Source organism: Pteropus alecto, unplaced genomic scaffold (assembly GCF_000325575.1).
Source record: "Pteropus alecto unplaced genomic scaffold, ASM32557v1 scaffold71, whole genome shotgun sequence".
NCBI classification, from domain to species: Eukaryota; Metazoa; Chordata; class Mammalia; order Chiroptera; family Pteropodidae; genus Pteropus; species Pteropus alecto.
In genome coordinates, this window is record NW_006433024.1 from 19,541,493 (window position 1) to 19,562,635 (window position 21,143).

The 21,143-nt window shown below is 36.1% G+C and overlaps 2 protein-coding genes across 10 annotated transcripts in view; one reads left to right on the top strand and one right to left on the bottom strand.

Annotated features, from left to right (window-relative positions):
* Window positions 1-224: 224 nt before the first annotated feature.
* Window positions 225-7,851, bottom strand: HARBI1 (harbinger transposase derived 1). Of its 4 annotated transcripts, none has more exons than XM_006908086.3 (4): window positions 7,729-7,851; window positions 7,146-7,255; window positions 6,211-7,027; window positions 225-1,980 (listed from the first exon to the last, which is right to left on the bottom strand). In XM_006908086.3, exons 3-4 carry the CDS (start codon window positions 6,878-6,880, stop codon window positions 1,601-1,603), a joined length of 1,050 nt encoding a protein of 349 aa, XP_006908148.1. In that variant the 5' UTR covers window positions 6,881-7,027; window positions 7,146-7,255; window positions 7,729-7,851; the 3' UTR covers window positions 225-1,600. The 4 variants fall into 4 exon arrangements, with proteins under 4 accessions (XP_006908148.1, XP_006908149.1, XP_024899837.1 ...); XM_006908087.3 differs by having other exon boundaries at window positions 7,146-7,260; window positions 7,729-7,825; XM_025044069.1 differs by lacking the exon at window positions 7,729-7,851 and adding an exon at window positions 7,571-7,707 and having other exon boundaries at window positions 7,146-7,260.
* A 145-nt stretch (window positions 7,852-7,996) lies between these two features.
* Window positions 7,997-21,143, top strand: part of ATG13 (autophagy related 13) — a 40,538-nt gene continuing 27,391 nt past the window's right edge. For 2 of the 6 annotated variants that reach the window (XM_025044068.1, XM_015586429.2), the window contains exons 1-2: window positions 7,997-8,470; window positions 8,830-8,945. The gene's annotated coding sequence lies outside the window, so the exon portion shown is untranslated. The remainder of the gene's footprint in view (window positions 8,471-8,829; window positions 8,946-21,143) is intronic. The other 4 variants (XM_015586430.2, XM_025044066.1, XM_006908090.3 and 1 more) reach the window with 4 other exon arrangements.

A 21,143-nucleotide genomic window follows, 5' to 3' on the forward strand; every position in this document is an offset into this window, starting at 1 on the left:
AAGGAGAAGACTAAGCAAGCTTGAGTCACAAGTTAAACTTTACAAATTAAAAAAATATAACAGGGCACCTCTACCGCACAATAGAGCTAAAGTTTTCAGTCACCTCTTTGTTGTCCTCTGCCATCTCAATGACATATGAATTCAACCTCATGCCAAATGGATCCACTCTTTATAGAGTAGGATGACGATGGGAAATAGCATTTGGAGTAGAAATAAACAGCAGATAATAATCCAAATTGTTTTTAATCTTGCAGATGAGTCACCCTCAATTTATTTCCAAACTTCTCTGTCATCAGCTGTTCATTTCTTTACTTTGAATATCACCAGATCAACATTGCCAAAGGCAGGTAGGAAATGATCCAAGAGGACAATTCAGAGGTATCACATAGTAAGTGGATGAAAAACGGGGAACAAGACAATTCTCAGGAAAGTCTCTTTTTGTCCCAGCAATGACACAAACGTGTGAACCTAATTTACACTTTCATTATTCCAATCAGGTTATTTTTATATCAGTACAATTTTAGAATAAGACGTGGTGGGAGATTATTTTCTCGCAAATTCTGTCCATCACTTTGTACATAAGATTTTCAAGTAGGTCTAACTCCAAAATTCATTTCAAATGAAATTATATTCTTCTTACTTCTCCTTTTTAATACTTTCATATGCCTTCTTTATTCTCTAAATCTTCCTTCTATATAAAGAATATCAAAGCTGAATGGCCAGACATTCTAACAGTATAATCATAAGAAATGTGATCTAATGTGACCTATTTAGATGTAAGCTGTCAAAACTTGGGTAAATCTCCTCTATCAACCTATCAGGGTTTTTAGATCTCCTGCAAAGTGTAAGCTTGCTACTTTATCTATACTTGACTTGTCTTCTTTAAGCTGATTGCGTTTTTAAACCCACTTAGCATCTAACTCCGACTCAGGGTTGGAAATAGGAGCTGGAGTCCAGATGTTCTCCCTAGGAACTAAGTCCAGGTCACAGTACAATTATTGCAGAAAGACTAAAGATGGAGGTTTCAGACTGTCCCTAACATCCTCTTAAAAATACAAAGCTGCAAACTCAGATTAGTAGTCATTTACTTACATCAGAAGACCATTCCCCAACTTAAATTTACTTTTTACACTTGTCTCAGATTATTCCTATGCCTACATAGGCAGCAAAATAGAAAAGCTGAAATGCTATCCAAGTAATTCAGGACAAGTAAATATTATTTTCATTTGAAATATCCAGATAATTGAAACAAACAAAAAAGGGTGTCCTGGCTAGATACCATTTCCCCCTTTGCTTTAATTTTGTAGGTATGATCATAAATATCTACAACCAGTGAGCTTTCAGATGAGTGGCGCTCAACCTGGAGTCCAATGCATAGTAGGGAAGAGTTATCTTGGTTTTGGTTTAGTTAATAAAATTGCAAATGAATGAAGATATTCTGGCATAGCTCCAACCTTTGTAAAACACACGGATTAAATGTCTATTTGTGACAAGTGTCCACACACTGTCATGCTAAATGATAGAACTGTGTAGGGGGTGACGAGGGAGGAACTTTGTCACAACTCTTTCTAGAAAGTTTCCCTCCTCTCCACTTTCCACATTAGCTAAAATGAGTGAGCATCAGCTCCTGACGGATACGATCAGCCTCTAGGTCCAGGGACTCCATATGCTCATACTCTTCCTCAGGGGGCTGTTCCATGGGTCCTGTCATTGGAGAGGACCAAACATCCATCCCATGTTCCAGGGAAATGTTGTGGAGGACACAACAAGCCAGGATGATGTGGCTAGACTTCTCTGGTGAGTACTGCAGTGCCCCCTTGGATCCATCCAGGCAGCGGAATCGGGAGCAGAGGGTTCGGAAAGTCTTCTCTATCACACTGTGAGTTGCAGAATGGGCCATATTATAGCGATATTCGGCTGGAGTTTCAGGAATGTGAAGTGGGGTCATGAGCCAGGTACGGAGAAAGAAGGAACTGTCACCTGTGGGGAAGGCCCAAAGAAATTACAAGTGATTATAACTAGAATACAAACAAAAAGGAAAATCCAGGAATATATACAGAGAATGAACGAGAAAATGCAACAGCCTCTGGAGCCAAAGCACACCAGAAAAATCAAGAAGGAAAGGGAATGCTGTGGTGAAGAGAAAGCATGCCACAGTCATGAGCAGGTAGGCATGAATTTTTGCTGGGACCATTCTTGGTTAAAACCAACAGAGAAAAAGACTGATAGCTAAAGAAAGCCAAGTCTGAAAGGATACGGCTCTGGAGGAAATAAAATTCCTAGATTTTCTGAGCTCAGAGATATTTTTCTATAATAAAAGTTTAGTAAAAACTATCCCATAGCAAGCCAATCTTCAAAATCTCGAAAGAGCAAAAGTGCACAAGAGAAAGAGAATTCTGCCACAAGATCTCAAAAACATTTATGAAAACAATTTCTAACTTTACCATTAAAAATGTCAGATCTGAAAGCACTACCTGGGGATTTCAGATAATTCATTCTCCCAGTGCTAAGAAAAATAAAAGTGCCAGCATCTGTGGTAGACATCAGAATTCATGTGTTCTGCCTTCCTTAATACTACGTTCACTGAAACAATGACTTTAAAACAGAGGAACTGGTAGAATTTCATATTAACAAAGAACATTAATATAATGATGCAAATAGTAAGTCAGTGATGAGAAAATGAAATCAGAAATCAATTAAAATAATACACATTTCCCTTAAGTGACTTCCTTATCAAATGATCCTGGGAAGTGCTAAAACAAAACACAAAACTGGGGTACAATGTCCTAACACAACAGTATGACGTTTCTATAATGTTTAATTGTCCTGACTCACTACTCCTGGCAGAAAAAATGTCTCACGTGGAAGCGTAACCTCTTAGAACTGAGACAAAAAGGCCCTAGGAGTACCAACTTGCACAATTGCTGTATTCCTGACCCAACAGCAATTTCAGTAAATAGTTATGGACTGTTCAGAGAGGGTTCGGCACGGTTCCAAAACATATAGTACTCTTCTCCTTTAGAAGCTTACAGTTCCAAGAACTGGATTAACTTTGTTTTTAATAGTTTTCAATTAAAATTTTTTATTGGAATATAATTGACATACAACATTAGTTTCAGGTATACTGGATATACTTGAAATATCTAAGAAGTCTCATAATAATTTCTAATTTTAATTTGGTCGACTTTTTTCCTTTTTGTCCTAAGTACAACCTATATCTTAACTGAACTCACTTCTACTAAATATTAAATTTAAATAATTGATGTTGTAACTAATAATGAAAATAATACCTTTGCCTCATTGAATACCTATTGTGAAGCATGCACTGTGCTGGGTAATTTAAAAATATTCTCTCTTATTATCCAATCTAAATTCTGCCAGGTTAGATATTATTGAACTCATTTTACAAATGAGAATATCAAAATAGTCAGCCATCCTTTAATATGTCAGGCAAAGGAAGGGGAAGAAGCTAGTCACTAATGCTAATATCAGACTCAGAATCACAAAAACAATAGTGTAATTCTGTAAAAGAGATACCAAATGATATTTGTCCAATGTTTCTGTGAGAAACAGTATGGGCCTTAAATAGGGGAGACATACAGAACAAACTAGTTAATGTAGAACTTTTATAAAATACTTCATGGTCATTAATTGGTTATAACTGGTTACAATCCAAACACTACTGGAAGACAGACACACTCAGGAGGGGATTAGGATCAGAACTGCTAAACAGATTACAATTGCTTACATGATCAGTCATCCACAAGACATTCTGGCAGATCTTACCAAAGCTGCTTAACAAGACTAAACCAAGAGCTGAAGAAATAACTCAGGCTGAATTGTTTGCAGGAACAGGTATATTTAGAGATGGAGAATTGGGTAATGCACTCTGAAGTGACAGATGAGAATGAAGACATGAAGGGATGACCCCCACAGTAAAATATGCTAAACAAACAAAAAGGGAATCACAGCCAATCATAGATTTGGCAAATCTAGAACTATTCCACAAATCTAATGGCGTCAAGATACAACCAGCCATCTTTTTTTTTTTTTTTTAAACATATTTTCATTCCTCATAATCCTGCTGCTCTTCCCCTACATTACCCCTTTGTCCACACATTCTCTAAAGACCAGTGTTTCCCAAACTTATGTATTTGGATGAATCATTTAGGGCACCTCTTAAAAATGGATGTCTAGATTCTTTCCTTGAAAATTATCACTCCCAAAGTTTGAAGTGGGGCCCAGTGATATACATTTTTAATAAATCTCCAGATGACTCTTTTGATCTGAAAAATTTGCAAAACACAATACTAGTTCAGGGGTCTTCAAACTAGATTTCCTGTTAGAGTTCATGGAGGCTTTCCAATGGGTATGTACCAGAACTGACAGTACCAAGGAAATCAATTTCTACTTGAGTCTATTTTCCCTATCCTTAGTGCCTAACATGTAGCCTGGTACCAAAACTGGCCTTCATAAACATTTGTTAAATGTTATTGCAATATCCATCTCTCCCACTTCTACGCTTCCTGTAAAGAGGGGAATCAGAAATGTATATAAAAATTTGCCAGAGTTTTTACTTATTTTCAACTATGTCCTGTAAACAGCTCAAAAACTACTTTAAAGCCATGATTCCAACTGAATCTGGGGTCCCAAGATGTGAAGAGAAAGAAAATCAGTAATTCCTACATGACCTTGAAGTCCTGAAAAAAAAGAGTATTTGCCAAATAACTCCTCATATGATCTAGTTTTAAAACTTGAACACAGTAACTTAAATATTCTGTGCCTTAATTTCCTCATGTGTAAATATATTAATATTAGTATTTACCTTCCTTAAGAGTTTTTATAAGGATCTCAATACAAAGTGCTTACAACATTGCTTGACAAATTCTAAATGCTCAGTAAATTTTAGCTGCCTTTACAGTGAGGGTACCAAAGTGATTTCACAAGAAATGAGCTTGGAACTCAAGTACTCTCACAGCTGTGGAAGAAGTAGCTAGAAGAGACACTTGCAAAACAGACTTTCCTTCACTTCTTGGTGTAAGTTGTAGGAAATTTGAAAGTTCAAAGTAAGCACAAGGTGGGATTAAGATAAAAGTCCAGTAAAGTGAAAAGGTGGTGGTGCACTGGAACAAACGGTATGCAGAAGCAACAACTCAAGAAAATCACTAAGTTCCAAGATGTTACACATGGCACCCTGGCAGCGCCAAACCAATCATTGCAACAGTAGTCTCTTCCCACTTGACAGGGAGGTTTCTCTTTTATGAATCAGTGAGAACATTAAAGAGCAACAAAACCCATTAAAGAGAAATAATTCCTGGGTGTCTATTACATGTTAAACACTGTGTTATGAATATGTACAGTGCACATATGATTAGTGGTTTTGAAAGAGAACTCTTCCAATCCTTAATGTATCATCTCTCACATATGTTGTATACAAGATAACTCCTGTTGCTCATATCAGAGCAGTACTTTAAAACACACAAACAAGCAAACAAAACTAAGCTGCCAAGCTCAAGGGTTTTATCACTGTTAACTAAATGCAAGGCTCACTATGAATGGGTCCTTGTCCTACTCATATCACTATGCCTGTCTTTCCAATGGCACTTGGGCAGATCTGTGAAGTGAGTTCCTATAACAACTGTGTGTCTACTATCTTTTTCATATAGAGACAATCACCAATGGCAAAATAATATCTCATATTTATACAATTCTTTATAGTGAACTTTCCTATATATTACCTATCCCTAACAATAGGTATTACTGCTGTTGACATTTTTTTCACCATTTTACAGATGATAAAAATTAAGGCTCAATTGTATGGATGTACTATATTTAGCCAGATCTACTGAGAAGTATTTGGTTATATTTAAAGGGAATATTTTTGCAGGCTTCTGGTTTTCAACCACAAACAGTACTGCAATGAAAATTCTTATATGTAATTCTGTTTTACATCACCAATGCTCATATTTATGAACATGCACCTCCAATATAAACTCTTAGAAGATCTGGGTCAAATAATATACTTTTAAACTTTAATATATTTTTTAAATGCTGATTTAAAAAATTACAGCTCAGAGTTCTCACCTGAGGTCTCATTAAAAAAAAAAGGACAGGACTGAGACTAAAGTCTATAGACTGCCATATTTCATTCTACTCTGCTACATAATTTTTCTATGGCTACAAAATAAGCATTTTCCCCTACAAACTTACCAAGCAGCCAGCTATCTTTGTGCATCCCGGCTTCAAACTGACTACTAAGAGAAGATTGCTGCAGCACAGCATAGTCTTGTAGGCTGCCTGGCCAGTTTGTCTCCACAGTCATTAGTGCCCCTCTGATGTCACACACCATCAGGCAGTTTAAAGAATGCAGACCTTTGCGGTTCACATAGGAGAGGTCTTCAGCATTTGGTGCTTTGATTGCCACATGGATACAGTCAACCACCCCTATTACCCCTGGCATCCCTGCCAAACCATAGAATTCATCCTTCAGAGCCTGCATGGAGGCTTCATCAGCTGGAAAGTGAATGAACTGTGAGGCTCTTTCCACAAGTGCTTCGGTGACATTGGCAACACATCGACTCATAGATGCCTGACTGATTCCAATAGCATCTCCCATCCGAGTCTGGAAGGAACCTGAGGTATAGAAGCCCAGTGCTGCAAGGATCTGTGTCTCTGGGCTAATAGCTCTAGATCTCTGAGTAGGTCTAGAAAGACTTGCCCCCAAGAGCTCTACCAAGTAATAAATGAACTGTCGAGGAAAACCATAAACAGACATCAAGTAGTCATCAGTCACATCATCCAGTTTAAAACGGTCCAATGTCCGGTGACCTCGGCCATACAACAAGAGATCACAGTCAAGCACTGTTATCGGTATAGCCATGGTCCATGTAAATATTGACTCTCCTTCCTTCTGCTACTTTTCCTAAACTCTTTCCAGTGAAGATGTTGGTGCAAGAAGGTATTTAAAGAAATGTCAGAATTCAACAGCTAACCATGTTAAATGACTCTGGCATTTATAATCTTCTCTCTGTAAAAATTAAAAGAAAAAAAAATTAGAAACATAACTGAAGACTTTAAAGTGATTCAAGGGCTACAATAATTCCTTTTCTCAAATTTCCATTTTGTTCAAGCAAAAGATTCTATACCTGTAACTCTGGGTTTTTCTCCACTAATTCATGGCTGCACAAGACAGTCTTGTTTTTGGTTTCAAGGATAACGGGAGTTGAATTTCGGTGGCTCATTTAACGCCTGGCATCTGCACTGAGAAGAGCAAAAGATTAATGGAAGTGTTGGCATAATTATCCACAAAGTAAAAGAGGTCTGCTCCTAACTATCCAGGCCATGAAGCAGCTGACATAGGTCATAACCACCCAGGGCAGGAATTTAGTCACTGCGGGTTTCGTTACTCAAAGCCCTCCGGCTCCACCTGATAAGTATAGGATGGATGCGAGAGGTGCTCAAACCAGTCTAACAAGGTAGGAAGGGCAAAAACACCGCCCACAACCGGGCCCGATGGACGTAGTCTGTGTGCTCTAAGACTCGTGAGGACTAGGAAGTAGGGAAGACCCACAGGTTGGAAGGAAGGAAGGCGCGGAAGAAAAGCATGGGACAGTTAAGGTTAGGAGGCGACTCCGCCGCTTTTAAGCGGCACCTTAACTACGGAACACGAAATGTTCCGGAAGTCTGATTGCGCCAGCCACTCAAGGTCAGCTAAGACCAGTCACCCACCTCTCGGAGGCTACCAGGTTACCAGCCGCACTCCCCACCCACCCAGCCGGATCCTGCCCTCCTCCGGAACCGGCAGTCGCACACGAGCCGCCACGGCGCTCAGCATAGGCACCGCCCCTCTGCGTCAGCGTCCGCCCCACGCCGCGTCCTCGCTGTCTCTGCCGCGGCGACCGCAGGTTCGTCGACGCACATTCCACACGCAGCCCAAAAGTCCTCTCTGTTTTAAAGACCCCTTTATTTACGTTTTTCTTTTCTTAGACGCTTGAAAAAAATTGACCAGAAAAACTTATACAGGAAGGAAGTCAACTTTTTTAGAAATCTCGAAGAGGAAAGAGATTAAATAGGACGTTCATGTGTAGCGAAAGTGCGGCCGAGGTTAGACAGCGGCATTTCCGCCGTAGCCCTCTTCCACCCCACCGCCTTCACCGAGGCGGATGAAAACAAACACTAACGATGGCGGCGCCGGGAAGCGACCGGCTGCTAGGCTTAAGGCAGGAGTGACCGCCTGAGCAGTAAGGCGACGCTCGAGGAGCTCCAGTCGACGTGAGTGCGACATCTCGCTCAGTCCTGAAAGCGAAAAGCCACGAGCCACCCCTGAGGCGTGAAGTATCTATTCGCGACCCGTGCTGTCACTGCAGCCCCGGAGCGCGGAACCCTCAGCTAGGAGGCGCAGCTAGCCGGCCCCAGGCCCCGGCCTCCGTAATGAGAGCCCCGAGCCACTGTCTGTGTCGCAGCTTCGCAGGTACTAACTTTAGAGGAGACACCCCCAGATCTCTCAGCGCCCCCGGGTGGGAGGCTGTGGATCTGCGGCCCGTCGGGTACCTCCTTGGGAAGCTGAAGCCGACCAGTTGCAGTTCAGTCTCCTGAGCTATCTTTGGAGAGTCGGGTTGGTGTAGGCCTCATTGGCCCTTAATTGCTCCCAATTATAACAAAGATCCCCAGAGCCTTCGCCTCTACTTTCTCAGTTCTTTGGGTTGAGTCCTAAGGCTTTTTGGAGATAATTTGTAGGTCCATAACTCCGGGGTTGGGTACCAGTGTGAGTGAGGTAGGTTTTCATTCAATCAAGATTTGTTGAGTGCCAAATATGTACTTCGCGTATAGGTGAGGGTGACTGTTGACTAGTGAAAAAAGGGACCCAAGGTTCACGACTGTCTTCTTACTGGCAGTGGAACGACCTGTGGAAACCTGCGATCCATTCTCATTAAGTAAATCTCTGGGTAAGTGGCTAAGCACCTTCTTGGGCTCATCACTACTAACTCGTCTCAGTTTTCACTTTCCCAGTCAGTTAGTTCCCAGTTTGCCTAGTCAAACTGCTTAACGTTTTACTTTCAATATTTCTTCCTCTTCTGGACATTCCACTGCCAAAGAGAGAGAGAGAAAAGAGGGAATATGAAGAAATGACTATTATAGAAAAAAAGCACCTATTTTCTCATTATATTTAGTTTAAAACTCATCTCCTAAGGTGGTAGAATTTATTGGAACACCTTCAATAGGAGATGTGCAATAATAAGAAACAACAGACCCTCCCTTTACACTAAATTAACTTCCAGGTTTTTGTGTGTTTTATAAGTGTTAGTTCTTTTCATGTGTGAATATTGTGACTCCAACTAAATTACAAGTTTTTTGTTTTCAACTCCAATTTCAGCTGAGCAGAAGTCTGGTAAATAAATGGTTGTGGAATGGAATCCTGAATTAACATTTTTAATACAAAGTGGATGATGAATAAGTGCTGAAGCAAGTGTCACATATATTGGTCTGTATAGTAAGATGCATGTAGTTAATTCAAGTACTATTTTCAAATTATGCCCCTTAGGGTATAAAATTAAGAAGGCTCTGGCAACTTTTGAGATTTACTTTTCATAAAAATTGCAAACCACTGGGTTTTTCATTACTGTACTTAACACTTAAAAGTTCTTGTATATTCGTATTTTTTTTTTAAAGAGTGCTTATTAAGATTGAAGCAAAATGCAGCTTTTTAGCTACTAAACACTCCAAATTGTTTTATTTAAGGACTAAATCAGCTGGGCACAGTGGAACCCTACTATATAAGCATACTGGAATTGTATGGAAGTGGGAGCAATACATCTCTTTTTTTCTCGTTGTCTTTTCTATCCCCAACTGCATTAGCTTATGACTTCTGTGACTCAGAGCAGGATATCCATAGCCTTAATGCAAAAAATAGCCTAAGACATTAACTTTTGATCTTCCAAAGACCCAAGTGCTACTAAGTAAGTGATTTTTCAAGGATAATTTTGACTTTGGAAAGTGCACCCACAATAGAATATATTGCAGCCACTCAATAAGGTACATTCCGAATACTCTGCAATTATATTTTGCTCAAATGGGAGTAGAAGGTATTTGTTTCAGAATTTTTACCTGGAGGGAAGTTATTTAATCTTAGTTATCCCTAGATATCCCTAAAACTTCATTTTTAAATATTTCTTTTAAAATATTTTTTACTTTATTATAGAAGAGATGAATAATTGCATTCATAACACTGATTGGAGTGCTGCTTAGATTAGAGGATATACATTTAAAAAATTCCTCACTGATATGACCCTTTATAATTCAACTTAAGGTTTTTTTGGTTTTGTTTTTGAATGGAAGAAAAGTATAGAGACTCAGTGAATAAAAAATGCAGGCTGTTCAGCTAATTTTCAAGCTACCATATTGCTTACTTAAGGCTTTTTTGGCTTGTATGTTGACTTGAGAGCCTTAAAGTATGTATACTTTACTAAAAGTTTATTCTTGAACAGAGCTTACCTAAACTATGTGTGGATGATTTGGAGTAATTTCCAACTTGAGTAAAATGTTGAGCTGAGTAAGGTGAGTTTTTGTAAGGCATCATTTTTTCATGAACGTTTTTAATAAAAGAAAGGATGTATAGAGTTGCTGGTCCTTGCTTCCTCTCTGTCAAATTGTGGAGAACAACAACTGCAAGCAGTCCCTGATAGGATAAAGGCACTGTAACCAAGAATTATGCAAAGGAGATTATCTTATCCTATTTGCACTGGAGAATCCAGAAACTTTTCTTAAAGTTTAGGTTTTAAATCTTTAAAGGATTTTAAATCCTTAAAGGGATTTAAGATTAAATTTAAATAATTGTTTTTAAATGTAAAGTAAATGTGGGCCAGCTTATTAGAGAAATTCTCTAAATGCCAGTGTAGGTGACACAGGAAATTTGTCTTGCTCTAGTGGTGTCCCCCATCTGCCCTTGGTTACAAGAGAAGAGATAAGATTGTGAACCACCACTGCTTAGAAAAACAGCTCAATTAACAGCACAGTTGACTGTCCCTCACCAGTATCTTCTTAGTAAAAGTACAGATAAATAAAGAAAATATAGAAGTGATGACTTAGTATTGTTATTCTGGGAAATACTGCTTTTACTTTTGACTTTTGATTCATACAAATGTGAAAGAAATATAGAGTTAAAATCATTTTATAGTCTTTCCAGTCTTGTTCCTCCCCTCTACTCCTCAATTCCTTCCGCCTACAGCTATTAGGTTATTAGGAGAGAGATTATGTTAAGAAATACATTGAGATTTAGATGTCCTGTTTTAAATATAAGCGTAAGGGTATTTTTACCCCTTCATCTGTTTCTGTTGGAATTTTCAAGAAACCAGATATTGGCCTTATTCTTTGGACTGGTTTTTGAATTGTTCCTAGTTAATTAAGCATGGCTTTTATCTTTATTCCCACTTATTTTCTTTTGGTTTATTTTACTTTATGATTCCTTAAACTGAATACTTATTTAAGTCTTTTTAAGTTATAAAGACATTTAAGGCTGTAAATTTTCCTCTGAATTCTCCTTTTGCTTTATCTCATTTGTTGTCAAAATATTCTCCATTTCTTTAATTTTAGATAATTTGTAACTGACTTTTATTTCAATGTTTATTTAAAAAGCTTCTTAATGTATATGTGGGTAACTATTGTATATTTCTGATTTATTGTATTATGGGCAATAACATTTTGGAACTGTTTTTTATAGTCAAGTGCATGATCAGGGAGCATTTGAGATCATTTGCTCCCCACAGTATGTCATCAATTTGGCTCAAATAAACTCTTATAAAAATTAAAAAAAGAGAACATGATCAATTTCTAGTGTCCTTGAATCTGAGAGAATAGTGTGAAAGGTAAAGTTATATAACTAAGAGCTTTATTGAGAATCTCATATGTGGCAAGTACTCTTTATAAGAACTATCGCATTTAATCCTCACCACAATTCTATGAGGTAGGCATTATTATTTATCAACATTTTATACGAAAGGAATGTGAATTACAAAAATATTGAGTGACTTGCCCTATATACATTAGACTTGGTTTTATTATTCAGGTCCTCTATGTTTTTGTTTATATCTGCTTGAGTTTTCAAATAGGTGTGTTGAATCTTCAGGTATAGTTTCAGTTTTATCAAGTTCTCCTAGGAATTTTTGCTTCATGTATTATATTGCTATATTGTTTATGTATAAAGGTTTATGGCTATTATATTTTCAGAGATTATTGTTGCTCAGTATCCCTTTTAATCTCCTTTCATTTCATCACTTTTGGCCTGGAATTCAGTTATAAATATTGCCACTTCTGCTTTCTTTTCTTTTCCTTTCTTTCCTCTTCCTCTTTTTTTTAAATTAAGTTTATGTGTTTATTTTCAAAGCTTTCTTTGTAACTTTTAGGTAAGAAGATGATTTCAGTTGTTTAAGCTTTCCAGTTCTGTTTCTCATTTGCTACAAAGAACTTTCTAAACAGAAAAAGATTTTAGAATTTAATAACAACTTTGATGCCTGAAAGTGGGAAAATTACTGTTTTGTTTGCACTTGAACTTGTGCTTAACTTTTTTGTGTGAATTGTTCTTAATTTACCAATTGAGCTTTTTAAGCCTGAATCCAAAACATTAAAAAACTATGTTATGTTTTGTTTGTCTGCATATGAAGACAACAGCTTTTCCTTTCTAATATTTATGTCTTTTTTTATTATTATTATTTTCTTGCTTTTCTGGTTAGGATCACAGTACTATTTTGATTAGAAATGGTATGAGTGAAAATTTTTTGTTTTATTTCTAATCATAGGATAAAAGCATTCCATAATATTAAATATCAGCTAGTTGTGGGTTTTCTGCAAATGTACTTTATTAAGTTGAAGACGTTATCTTCTATTCATAGTTCACCAATAAATTTAACATGGGTCAACATCGAATTAATTTTTTTTTTCTTTGAGATGATTAAGTATTTTCTTTGAGATGATTAAGTATTTTCTTATCTACTTTGTTACTTTAGACAATTCTATTTCCTTTTAAATATTAAACCAATCTTGCTTTTTTTAAAAAAAACTTTTAAAAGTTGGAAAACACAGAAATTACTTTTTCAGTAATTGATGCTAACTTCTCAGTTTTAAGGGCTAGAGATATTATCTACAGTCATTTTTATATGATCTCTTGCCAAATTATTCAGTTGTCTTTTCGAAATTATTTGCCCTTCATTTTTTTGACTGTCACTTTAATCCATTGTGTAAATAATCCCACATTAATTTAGTAATGCTGATATTGCTAAACTAGCTTCCTTGCTGATCTCTCTGCTTCTTAGTCCCTTTACTTCATCTCTCCCTGTCTATATTCAAATTGATATCCCTAAATATTTACCTACAGGAGAATCTACAATGACTCCCTATTAATCTAATAGAGTCTCTTTTGCTGACTTTCATGACTCCCTAGTAATCTGGCTAGACCGTACTTATCTACTTTATTTTTCTTTACCCCTTCACATGAAAATTCTGTTATATATTTCCTAATTTTGCTTCTCTCCTACTATTTCTTCTCTTTCTCTCTGGGACTCTAATTATACATATGTTAGACCTTTCTCTGTGTCCTCAATGTCTCAACCTCATGTCTCATTTTGTACCTGTTGCCATGGCATGATTAAATACCTTAAATAATGCCCTTTCACTCCCAAAAGTATCCCAAAAATGTATATTTACTTTGTGTCTCTTGTTCACTTGTCTCTATTTTCTACCCTTCAACCTCTCTGTACTTCGTTCTGGATGTATTTACTTTGGCTCCTATTCCCTTTCAGTATTTCTATCTTCTGTTGGTCTGATCTGTTAAACTCCTTGAGTTCTTCAGTTAGTGTTTTTTGTTTTTCACTTCTAGAATTTCTGTTTCTTTCTTTTTATAGTTTCTAATTCTCTGTCAAATTCCCAGAGAATTAATATACTGAATATATTAAGTATATTAATTTTAAATTCTGTGTCTGATAATTCCGTGTTCCTAATGTCTGTTCTATCTGTTGTATTTTGGTCATTTGGATTTGTCTCCATGAATTTTAATATGTACCAGATAGAGATATTATCATATTATCATAGAGATAATATGTGGGCTTGGATAACATTATTTTCTTCCAGAGAGAAATCATGTATATTTCTGGCAGAGGCTAAAGGCAGACCTTATCTCAACTGTTGAAGCTGAGAGATGTTTAAATTTTTTCATAACAAAAACTTTTTAAAAGTTAGCTTAAAGTCATACAAATCACAACTACTTTTAATTTTTTTGTTTTCTGAGAGAAAAATTATTCACTGTTTATAAATTATAAAATAGTATATTTATCTGGATTGCATATAATGTATTTAAAGGGAAAGAAGGAACAGAGAGAGACTGTGAAAAACAAAGAGATACTTGGAGAAAAAGAGAAAGAAGAAAGACCCGTGCATAATGTTCTTTCTCTTTTATGTATTTAACAAGTTCACAAAAAAGCATATTTCCTCTTAGCTTGCCCACCTTCCTATCTCAATTATGTAGTCTATCATATTGTCTTGTTCTTTTGAGTTCTTGGTGTTTTATCTCCATGTGCAGTCTATAAAATTTTTAATTATTAATTTATCTACCTAAAAGTTGGGATGAAGGGTTATAAGTGTGGCCAGTAAGTGAGCGGTTGACCCAAGACTGTGAAAGCTTCTTCCAACACTCTTTAAAAAAACAGGCATACTTCTGCCTGTTTCCAGAGGTTAACCACTTTTTAGGTTAATTACTTGGCTCTTTGTTTCCTTACCATGCAGATAGATAGTGTAATTTTGGATCTTTTACCTATGTACTTTACTGACTTACGTTTTTTCATTTTTTGAAAGTGATTTGCCTTCCTCCCAACCTTGCCATAATAGATGGCAAACTTCTTTATTGCTTCTGTAGGATTCTTCTGGCCTCTGTGATCAAGGAGCACTTGGCTCTGGAGTTTTATGCAGGGACTAGGTTTCTACCTGCCCATAAGATTGAGGTCTTAACCCCCACCCCTTGTCTTATTCTCATGTGTTCATTAGAAGAACCTGACCTTGCTTTACATAGGTCTTAGCTGCCTGGCATCAAATTTCTCTTACATCTGTGCCTTTGACTTACCTTTTTTCTGGAACCTGGTATTTTTCAATATTTCTGGTTCCACTGTGTATCAAAACATTTGTATTGTCTTATTTTATCTGCATTTTATGTGCTTGCGACATCTTCAGTCAGTCCACCTTGTTGTTGGACATCCACCTTGCTGGACATCTTTCTCAGAGACTTTAAACTCATGTTTATCATGGCACAGTGCATTGAACTCCTTGCCTATTTACTCTAAGGCAAGAATAATCTCTGACAGGATTTTGGAAGTACAGCTAAAGCAGATGTTTGAAATATTGTATTTGAAATAGGTCCATAAGGAGATAGACCTAATTTAGAAAACTTTTTATGCTGGGTGAAATTAGTTAAGTTCTCCACCCTTGTTTATTTATCTTTATCCATTCATTTGATTTTGTTTGTTAATTAAAAACAATTTTTTGAAAATGTCAGATCTGCAGAAAAATTATAAGAATATTATAGTGACTCTCGTATACTCTTCACCTGCATTCACACATTGTTGACTCTTTGCCACATTGCTCTACTCTCTATATATCACATACTGTGTGATATAATATGATATTTTATTTTTTTCTTTACTCTTGAAAAGTTATATCTCTTAAGAACAAGAGTATTGACCAAAGTGTAATTTTATCAAATTCAAGAAATTTAATGATGCAATACCATTACTTAGTATATAATCAGTGTTCAAATATTACCAGTTATTTTAATACCATCTTTTGTAGTAACTGTTTTTTAAATTTTATAAATTTATTTGAGCCACAACTCTCTAGTAACTTTTTTTTTTTAGAGTCAGGATCAAACATTGCATTCAATTGTCATACTTCTTTAATCACCTTTATTTTAAAACAGTTCTTCAGCCCTTTTTCTCTTTTATAAGGTTGACATTTTTGAAGAGTACAGGCCCATTATTTTATAAAATATCCTGTCATTCAATTTAAGCTCATCTGATTGTATCACCATGGTTAGATTTGTGTTACAGTTTTAGGAGGAAAGCTACATAAGTGATACATCCTCTTACTATGAGGGATATAATGTCAATCAGTTGTTGGTATGTTTTTTAATTACTTTGTTAAGATTGTGTCCACCAGGCTTCTCTTTGTAATTAATAAGTAATCTTTGGGAAGATAGTGTAAATGTCCTATTTGTTAACAAACTTTCATTCAATGGTTTTATCATAATTGTTATTTGTTATATATTTACTAATTGGCAATCTACTATGAGGAGATATTTTAACCTTCTCCCCCCACCTCTACCCCCATTTATTATACAGCTGCCTTTGAAACCAGTTTTTGGGAAAATGTGACAATCCTTGCTACAGAAAAAAAAATGACTATGGATAGGAAAGATTGTCTCTGCTCTTCCAGTGTTGGCTGGAGAAGCAAATATAAAATTGTCAGTTTTAATTTCATTGCTCCCCAGACTTACATATTTTTTCACGACAAACAAGCATTTAAAAGCACCATTGGTACAAAGTGTTATTTAAATCCTTTTTGATCTTGAAAATAATGTTCGTGCTGAGCATTTGTCAGCAAGTTTGTTTTTTTAATTGCAGACAGAATATCTCTGTAATCAGTTTGAGGTTGTATTTTGTAGTTTATGTGAATAGAAATAGGCATTATAGGTAAATATGAAAACAATATTGTTAATATGCCAGGAGCTGTTACTCAAAACAACTGAATTTGGTTAATAATATTCATCCTTAAAATAAGTCAAGGAAATGTTAACTATTCAGTGTTAGATTAGTCCATATATAAACTTGTTTTTTAAAAAGTCAGAGGTTATGAATAGAATTAGAAGACAAGCCACAGACTGGAAGAAAATATTTGCGAAAGACATATCTGATAAGACTATTGTCCTCATAGATACAGACAATGGAATAGTGGTTTCCAGAGAGGAACGGGGCTTGGAGGAGTATCAAGAGGGTAAAGGGGGTCAAATACAAGGCAATAGATTAGGCTTTGGATAGTAAGCAGACAGTTGAGTATACAGGTGTTGTATTATAAAGTTTTATACCTGAAATGTGTATAATGTTATTAACCAATGTTTCCTCAGCATATTTACTTAAACATTTTTTAAAAAGACTTACCTAAAACATACAAAAAGATCTTGAAACACAATACAGTAGCAAACCCCATTAAAAAATGGGCCAAAGACCTTAACAGATACCTCACCAAAGATATACAGATGTCAAAGAAGCATATGAAAAGATACTTAAGCATCATTTGTCATCAGTGAAATACAAATTAAAATAATAGTGAGGTGCCACTACACACCTATTAAATTAAGATGGCCACAATCTAAAACATTGACCACCAAATGCTGGTGAGGATATGAAGCAACAGGAACTTTTATTCATTGCTGATGAGAACGCAAAATGGTACAGCCACTTTGGAAGACAATTTGAAGGTTTCTTCACAACTAAATATACTTTTATCATATGATCCAGCAATTGTGCTCTTTAGTATTTACCCAAAGGAGTTGAAAACATGTCTCCAGCAGAAGATTGGAGACTTCTCTGGAGAAAATGTCCTCAAAAGTAAAACTACTATATACTGACTCTTTCCATTGAGGGGATATGGGCAGCTTATTCTTGATCACCTTCTGTGAGCCCTACCAATTTACCAGCCTCACTCAAATATGCTGAGTTTCTTTCTGGTTCCTCATGCTCAAGTGTGAATGGGACAGCCCAGGATCATCAGTCACTTGATGAAAACCTGCAACATGACTGCCAGTGTTTTTTAAGCCAAGTAAAGAAGTGGGAGTGAGAGTGTCTCATGTAGACTCTGATAACTTAAATCAAGCATATGTTTGGTTCAATGTTTCTGAAAAGTTAATGTTCAGTCTTCTAACATTAGGGAAGAAGGGCAGTTCTGGCCTGAGTCTGGTCATGAAGGGGGCATAGGGCCCGGAGTGGGATCTAACTGTTTCTTTGGTGGACTTTCAAATAATCCTGTTTTGGCCTCATCTGCCACCCTACTTTAGGAGATATTTGGTACCTCTAATTCCTTAGCCTTTCTTGGGCCCTTTGGTTCAGAGGAGCCTGCTTTGTTTAAGGATTCCCTCACTGCTAGCTTGGATATTAGCTCTGCTCTCTGCTCAGTTATCTGTTCTGCTTTCCATCTTCCAGAACTTTGATCTCGTTATCTCCATGCCTGTTCTTGTCCATGTGTATATGCTTTTTAGGCCCCCACCTTTTTGCTGTTTTAATGATGTTAAATCTGCTTGCTTAGGAGTAAGCAGAAATAAAAATTGCAGCTTTTATATTTAACCAGTCTGTTCACTTCCCCCCAATGTTTTATTGACATCTTTCATTTGTTGTTTCCTCTTCTGAGTTTATTTATATCTTTTGTATTTCTGTGCTTTTAATTGGAGATTGGGAAGATAGTTGAGGTAAATATTTTTTATCTACCTAGTTAAGTAGAACTCATATTTTTTCATTTAAAATTAACATTTCAGTATGGAAATAAGTAAAAGGTCTAGAGAACTTGCCTATCCAGGTAAGTATATTTTTTTCTTTAATTATATTATTTACACTCGAGCATTGTTGTAGGATCTTCTGTCCAATATTTGGGTATTAACATTACATCCATTGCATAACAATAGGAGAATTGATTTAATGTTATCTTTGTTTGTTGTGTTAAAATATGAATAACAAAATTTACTGCATTAACCATTTTTAAGTGTACATGTTGTTCAATGGTATTAAATACATTCACATTGTAGTGCAGCGATCACCACCATCCATCCCCATAACTCTTTTCATCTTGTATAACTAAAACTCTAGTACTATAAAGGGTCTATTAAATAATTACTTTCCATTTTCTCCTTCCCCCAGCTCCTGGCAACCATCATTATACTTTCTGCCTCTATGATTTTAACTTCTATAAGTACCTTATAGAAATGGAATCATACAGTATTTATTTTTTGTGACTGGCTTATTTCACTTAGCATAATGTCTTCAAGATTCATCTATATTATAGCCTGTGTCAGAATTTCCTTCTTTTTTAAGGCTGAATAATATTCCATTGTATATATATATACCACATTTTTTTTACTCATCATATTACTAAAATGTATGATACAAGTCTGTATATGTTCTAAACACTTTGGGAACCTCAAAGGTTTATTTGTTATGAATTTATATTAATGAAAATGATGTGCAAAGAATGTTGTTAAATTGAAATTACTATTTAAGGTCTAATAAATAGTTTTTGTTATTTGTTAAATATCTTGAAGAAAGGCCTTGATTAAATGAGGTTATTAGGCAAGAAAAAACTATAATTGGTGAGTCTGGGGAAAATGGGTGTTGATGAAACATGAAGGGACAGCAATATTTGTGGGAAGCATCGTGATATATAAACATGTTTTTGACCTGCTTAAACTGTTTTAGAAAAGGTGACACACTAAATTTAATCAAATATATGTGGTTGGGAACTACATAGAATTTTTAGTAAATATCTGAGATTATACATAGTAATTGGGTTATGTCCTTAGGGCAAAATATTTAATAAAGTAGTAAGTGGCTGTGATGAACTTACATATTCAGCATATTATCAGGAAAGGGACAACAAATGTGAAAGCTTGTAGAGGAATTTGCAGCATAATCTAGAGACTAGAATGCTAAGAAGTAAAATGGCCTTGACTTGAACTAAGGTGGTACTAGTGATAACCGAAAAGCTCTACTTTGGCTTACTCTGACAGCAGCTGATGAATAGCCTTAAAACCCATCCCATCAGAGATTTCTGCCCTTAAGGTGGATAGTCATTTTGGCAATTATAACTTGTTGGTGATAATAACTAATATAGGCAGTAATCTGCAAAGTCGAAAGAAAAGAAAAGCAAATACATAGATTGTCAGGTAAGATGGCTCTCTAGACTCTTGGTGGCAAAATTCAAACCTGCTTGCCTCTGAGGTGGAAAAGGGTATATGAAGCTCATAGTGGAATGATACCAGTTAACCATCTGACACGATTTTAGTTTCCTAAAATGGCCTCTCAAGAAAGGTAACATTGTTTGCTTCTCTTATGTCTGCTTGGCAGTTTTATTTCCCAATTAATAATTTGGATTTATATTTATAAACTGTCTCTTCTAACTGAAGTTGTCCCCAGAACCTCGACTGAACTAATAAAATTAGTTTCCTGAGCATGTATGTGCACGGACTGGAACCTGGTCCAGGATTACCATTTATTTGCTATTTTTGGTGACAGAAACCTTACCTGAAAGTTCCAGCAGGCCCTCTGATTACCTTTTCAAAATCACTTCACTTATTTTCCCTGATGATTTTGCATGGGGCGTCTTGAAAGTCAGACTGAGAAGTTTGCCAAAAGCTCTGGAGCTTAAGAGCAACATGATGATATAATGCTTTACTAAGTTTACTTTCAGTAACTTCCTGAAGTTTACAGTATAATTTATAAGACAGAGTTGAGGAGGAAAACTTTTCCTGTACCCTCTTAGGTTCAGTAGCTGGGGGCCTGCAAATTAAACTGACAAACAGATTAGCAAGAGAAAAGACAGTTTATTAACGCCTGCAAACTGTACACCACTAGAGTGCTCAGTGATGACTAACAAAGATATGGATAGAATTTGGGCCATATATGCCTAACTTAGTAGGAGCATGGAGCAGGGAGAAAAGGCTTTTATGGGAAGAACATATGTTTCTTTAGGAAAGACAAATAGGTTTTTAGGAGAACAAATAGGAGATAAAAAGTCTGTGATAATATTTGTTTATGTAGGTGCAAATTGGTCTTTTCGTCTTCTTCATGACCATGAAACTCCTCCAGAGGGAAATTTATAGTAGATGTACTCTTGGTCTTTCTCCTGGGAGTAGAAGTCAACCGTAATGGGAATTTATGGCAATCTTTCTCAGAAGTTTCTGTTTTTAGATAAGAAAAGCTCTGAGTAGGTTTCTACATTTATTGAATCTCAAATGTCTTCATCTTAAAATAATCTTTATGCCATAGTGGCATATTTTAGGATGGCATATCCTGATGCCCTTCAAAGGTAAAGTAACTAACCAAGTGAGTCTATTCCACATATAAAAT

What these genes read in the sequence shown, in the direction of transcription:
- HARBI1 (XM_006908086.3), bottom strand. Translation starts at nt 6,880, where the DNA reads ATGGCTATACCGATAACAGTGCTTGACTGTGATCTCTTGTTGTATGGC. An exon ending in CAAAGATAGCTGGCTGCTTG is followed by an intron (nt 1,981 to 6,210) that starts GTAAGTTTGTAG and finishes CCTTCCCCACAG; the next exon opens with GTGACAGTTCCTTCTTTCTC.